General features: G+C 44.9%; 1 protein-coding gene across 3 annotated transcripts; it reads left to right on the top strand.

Moving 5' to 3' along the window:
• Window positions 1–3494: 3494 nt before the first annotated feature.
• BEX3 (brain expressed X-linked 3) lies at window positions 3495–5128 on the top strand. Of its 3 annotated transcripts, none has more exons than XM_045804249.2 (3): window positions 3495–3688; window positions 4079–4162; window positions 4563–5128. In XM_045804249.2, the coding sequence occupies exon 3, from the start codon at window positions 4575–4577 to the stop codon at window positions 4881–4883; it is 309 nt and encodes a 102-aa protein (XP_045660205.1). In that variant the 5' UTR covers window positions 3495–3688; window positions 4079–4162; window positions 4563–4574; the 3' UTR covers window positions 4884–5128. The 3 variants fall into 3 exon arrangements, with proteins under 3 accessions (XP_045660205.1, XP_045660206.1, XP_045660204.1); XM_045804250.2 differs by having other exon boundaries at window positions 3504–3688; window positions 4519–5128; XM_045804248.2 differs by lacking the exon at window positions 3495–3688 and adding an exon at window positions 3754–3899 and having other exon boundaries at window positions 4519–5128.
• Window positions 5129–5535: the final 407 nt, after the last annotated feature.

Below are 5535 nucleotides of genomic sequence, written 5' to 3'. Positions count from 1 at the left end.
TGGGGAAGGGAACCAATCAAGTGCCATCATCTATCATAATTATAGGAGATACGGACAGGGGATAGGTTCTTCCCACAAACACTGCACTTCCTAAAATGCGAACCTAGTTTCCTCTTTCCCAGTACTACACCACCTTTCTATCGCTTTGGGGTAAGAGCCACCAAACTAGTTCATTCTCTCTCTCTGTCCTTGGGGCACATGAGTCCCAAACTAAGACTCTTGTGTCTTTCTTTTCTTTTTAAAGATCTATTTTATTTATTTGACAGAGAGAGAGACAACCAGCAAGAGAGGGAACACAAGCAGGGGGAGTGGGAGAGGAAGAAGCAGGCTCCTAGCAGAAGACCCTGACGTGGGGCTCGATCCCAGAACTCCGGGATCCCACCCTGAGCCGAAGGCAGACGCTTAACGACTGAGCCACCCAGGCGCCCCTCTTGTGTCTTTCTAACTCAGCCTTGGGAAATTTTAAATTTTGTTCTCAACAGGTTGCCTGTCTCCAACTCCTCAGATAACTCCAAGGACAAGAAAGGATCTCAATCAACAGCTCACAACATGTTAGTAAAGATAACATTTCCAGGGCATTTTTCACCTGTCTTTAAAACATCACTTCATTACAACCAACTGCTTATATAGCATAGTATCTGATCTGGAAAAATATAAAATGTATATTTTTATCTAAGAAAATTTGGCAGTTTCAAACAAAAGACTTATTTGAGATGGGTGAAAAAGACAACAGCAAAGCATTTGGCCATTGTGAGAAACAAAAATACTCTTGCTAAACTTTATATTCAATAGTTACATCACAGTGGTTTTCTACTTTCAAGGGATTCTTTCTAGGTAGTTCCTAATTTTCATAAAAGCTTTTTTGTATTGCTCTAAATACAGTCCCGTGAATGAAAAGCAACTAGTTAGTCTCAGTAGTGGGTGCATTCAGTCAACAAATATTCACTCATCACCCACTTCATACAAGAACTTTCTAAGTCATTGGGTATGCAAAGTAGAATAAAGCAGATATGTTTTGGGCCCTCACGGATTTTTAAGGTAAGAGGGTTTAGCTAAGGAAAGAATTATGCTCTGCCTACTCTTCAAATCTTGTTAGAAACCATCTAATAATGGTAAAAAAAAGTCAACTTTTATTGAAGGTTTATTAGGTTCTATGGTAAGTACTTGATATGTATAATTTACTTCTAACAAAATCCCTGTTCACACAGGAAGCACAAAGACCTTGATAAGTAACTGATACAAAGCCACACTTGAAATAAGTAGCAGGTATGATTCAAACCCAGACATGTCTGATACCACAGCTCACGCTTTCAATCAGCATCCTTTCAGCCAATGTCAATAATAGAACTATCTGTATGAAGAGTTGTGAACTGTGAAACAATCCAGGAATCACTATTCCTTTAAAAGACAATTTTGGAGTGATTATGTAATTTGAGCTTTTGGAACTTGTGAAAAAGAGAACCACAGGCCCCAAATGGCATCGCTTAGGTTAAGGCCCCAGTCAGTAGTAAACCAAGAGTTAATACCTAACCTAACTGCAGTTTTGAACCCCTAGGAATTTAACCTTTAACCAGTCAGTCAGGAATTTTCTGGTCAGCACCAATAAGGTAAACCTGTCACATGGACCTTCTTCATTTCTTCAAAGTAAAATCAAGTAATTCATGTATTAAGACCCATTTGTCCCCAAATGAAGGTGACTTCAGGTGAAATAATCCTTCTTTTTCTGTTTAGGACTTCCTTGTCGTGCCCTTCAAAACCTTTCCTTTTCTGTAGCCTATTGGAGCTCCCCTCTGCTTGCTAGATGGGATGCTTCCTGATTCATGGATCATTTAACAAGCCAATGAAATCTTCAAATTTACTTGGTTGAATTTTATTTTTTCACAAGCTATATATCAAAACATCTCCAAAGCATAAAAACCTCAAACTATGTATGCACTAGGTGTATATTCCTCCTTTATTCCATGTCCCAGCTACTTTAACAGAGTAGGAGATTACACAGGAGTTTGGAACCAAAACCAGGGGCAGTAAACATTTGTCTAGCCTGTCTTGTCTCAGTGCATGTAACTTTTTTGCTTCCTTTATCACAACCAACACCTACTAAATAATTTTTTTAAATAATAAATGCTGCTTTCCTAAAGACATCTGTTTTCTAACTGTGATAAAATTTGTTTAGTTACTTCAAGGTGGAGAAAGGAACATTTACACTCAAGGTGAATTTCAGTCTCGAGTTTAGTTGCCTCATATACCCCCTGCTTATTTCTTTTTTTAAAATTCAAATTCAATTAGTTAACATATAATGTACTATTTGTTTGAGGCGTACAGGTTTGTGATTCATCAGTCTTCTATAATACCCAGTGCTCATTACAATACATACCCTCCCCAGTGTCCATCACCCAGTTACCCTATTCCCCCACCCCCTCCCCTCCATCAACCCTCGGTTTGTTTCCTAAGATTAAGCGTCTCTTATGGTTTGTCTCCCTCTCTGGTTTTGTCTTGTTTCATTTTCCCTTCTCTTCCCCTATGATCCTCTGCCTTGTTTCTTAAATTCCACATATAAGTGAGATCATAACCCCCTGTTTATTTCTAATATTTTTTCAAACATTTATATCAAAAGGCAGATGTCTGTGGAACTAACTTCTGCATATTGAATACTTCTGATCATTCTAAGAAGATATTTTTAGGGGTGGTTTGGAAAGTTTGTAAAGGAAAGCAGGGAGTAAAAAAGGCTCCTTTTCTCCAAAGACTATGGTATCAAAAAACATCACAAATTTACATTAAATGGCTAATATCTGACAGTTGGACATCTCCCTAAATATTCACTTTAAAGATCATTTTGAAAATACCAACTGTGAACATAAAGATGCCTCTTTTTTCAAAATAGAAATTTGAAACCTGCTAGTATGTTTCAAAAGGGATGTTAATGTTGTGTGGAACTCAGAAAATATTTTCTGTGTGATACAGGTGAATATAATGAAAAAATGAGGCTTTCATCCCTCAAGATGAATCGTTTCTTTCAAAAGTGAAATCTCGCAATTTTTAATTTTTTGAGGGATGCTGATTTTTGTTTTAAAAAAAGGAAATAAAAGAGAATTCTTTGGAAGAATTCACTCTGTCTCCTGGCCTGACAAGTCCCCTGCTCCCACCCCACCCCAGACCTCATTCTAAATTTCCTGGGGATCTGAATTCAGGGGGCGCAGTGGCAATGGTTGCAGTGCACTTGAGGGTGGGTGGGGGAAAGAGGGGGTGCGGCCAGCGAAAAGGGGAGAGAAAGCAGAACAGGCCAAACTCAAGGCCGGGGCGGGAGTGGGAGGGGTGGAGGGTGTTGCAGACCCTCCCGGGTAACCAGAGAAGGGTAAACTCCAACCGCTGGGAGGTCAGGCACTAGTCGGCCCCCAAATTGGAGAGGACCGAGCTGAGTGACAGGGCGGTGCGCGCTGGGGCTGAGCGCAGAAAGAGGCGGAGGGGTTTGCCTGCGTGTGTGCGTGAGGCCAGGGGTGGGGGCGGGCACTCCCACCGCACAAGCCGCTGGAGTTGGGGGGCAAGCGCGTTGGTGACGCGGGGCCCTCACGTGATCTGAAGCTGCAGAGCGACGCAGCCTTCGGTGCAGTCGTCATTCCCGTCTGGGTACCCGGCTCCCCGCTGCCCTGCGCCTGGCGGGCTGGCATCGGGCCCGAGGCAAGAGGAGCAGGTAAGGGCTCCGGGGCCCGTGCGCCGGGGCCAGGGCGGCAGCGGTCGGCCTGCCCCGGAGGCCCGCGCAGGAGATCAGCGCAGCGGGTCCCGGCCAGCTTTCTCCACACCCGGCATTCTTGGGAACATCAGTAGTGGCCCCCTGGGGTGGGGGTTCTGGGGCGCCCGGGAGGGCAGCAGAGCAACTAAGAGCGATTGGAAATCACCCCCGAGTTCGTACAGTAAAATGGTGTACCTCCGGGGCAGGGTCGGGGGGAGGCTAGGGGTGAGGGCGGGAGATGCAGATGGGGGGTGGCAGGGGGGCCCGGGACCCGGAAGGGACCAGGTGGTGGCCGGTCGGCGCCAAGCGCTTCTCAACAGTCTCCGCTCCCTCCACGCCGGCCCTCTGCAGGTCTGCGGTGTAGGTGTCAAGTGTCGCAGCGGCGCACTTACGGCGAGAATCGGCAGAAGGAGGAGACAGCAAGGATAGGCCCAGGTCGGTGCGGGGGACAGTGTGGGGGATGGGTGCAGAGCCCAGTTTGAGACCCCCTCCTATTTACCCCATCCCCGGCCCCCCACCCTCTGCCCCCCATCCTCCATTTTGGTGCCTGCGGAGCGCGGGGAAAGAATCCTGGGAAAGGAAAAATGGTGGGCTTTGGGGGAGGGAGGGAAAAGGAGGGAGCTGGAGGGAGGGGCTCGATTCGGAGGCCCCCTAGAGGACGCCTGAAGCTCCTAAGGTGGGAAAAAAAAATAAAATTTATAAAACCTTAGATATCAGAGCTCTGAATCCTGCTGGTCAGTGCACGAAGCATCCAGTCTCTCTCCTTGCCTTTGTCTTACTTGTGTTCAAAGAAAAACAACCAGGAAAAAAAAATCTCATGGCAAATATCCACCAGGAAGACGAAGAAATGGAGCAGCCCATGCAGAATGGAGAGGAAGACCGCCCTTTGGGAGGGGGAGAAGGCCACCAACCTGCAGGAAATAATAGACGGGGACAGGCTCGCCGACTTGCTCCTAATTTCCGATGGGCCATACCCAATAGGCAGGCCAATGATGGGATGGGTGGAGATGGAGATGATATGGAAATGTTCATGGAGGAGATGAGAGAAATCAGGAGAAAACTTAGGGAGCTGCAGCTGAGGAATTGTCTGCGTATCCTGATGGGGGAGCTCTCTAATCACCATGACCATCATGATGAATTTTGCCTTATGCCTTGACTCCTGCCATTTTCCATGAGATTAATACTGTGATTCACACTGTTTTCTTTTTCCTTGCATTTTCCTGATATGCCTTTACTGATCCGTTTGCTGTGAACCTTATGTAATTTCCATGTGTCAAGTGGGTTCTGTGTTACCAGATTCCAAATGAAGATTGCCTTGGCACCCAGTCTAAGTTTCTGTCAACAGTAGAGTCACCCAATTGCATGAAAATGTGTAAAGTTAATAAAGCAGTTAAAAAACAATCTGTACATTTATTATTGTCTCCTTTAAAAGCATATGTATATGTTATATGACACTACTCCCCTCGTATCAGAAATCGTACGTCTCAGGGTGTTCATTGGGTCATGTTTCTCTGTAGTTGGATAATATGTGACTTTTTTCCTTTTATTATCTGGAGTTTTAGAAGCAAAAACAATTTTTCAAGGAGTCCAAAAATAGTACAGGTGTATAATACTGGCTCAACAAACTTGAATTTCCCAGTTTTAACTGGAAGAATAAACCCTCCCTTTATTACAGATACATTTCTTTTAAGAGTCAATCTCTTCTGTGAGATGGGGAATAATGCTTGCCTTACAGGGCAGCTGAGTGGAATAGATGAGGTGTAGAACTGGGTTGGGCTGCCTACTATGCAACTCTTACCAGGTACTTG

Source organism: Ursus americanus, chromosome X, assembly GCF_024610735.1.
Source record: "Ursus americanus isolate L20-20 chromosome X, mUrsAme1.1.p, whole genome shotgun sequence".
NCBI lineage: Eukaryota > Metazoa > Chordata > Mammalia > Carnivora > Ursidae > Ursus > Ursus americanus.
This window is presented reverse-complemented; position numbering and strand designations above follow the sequence as displayed.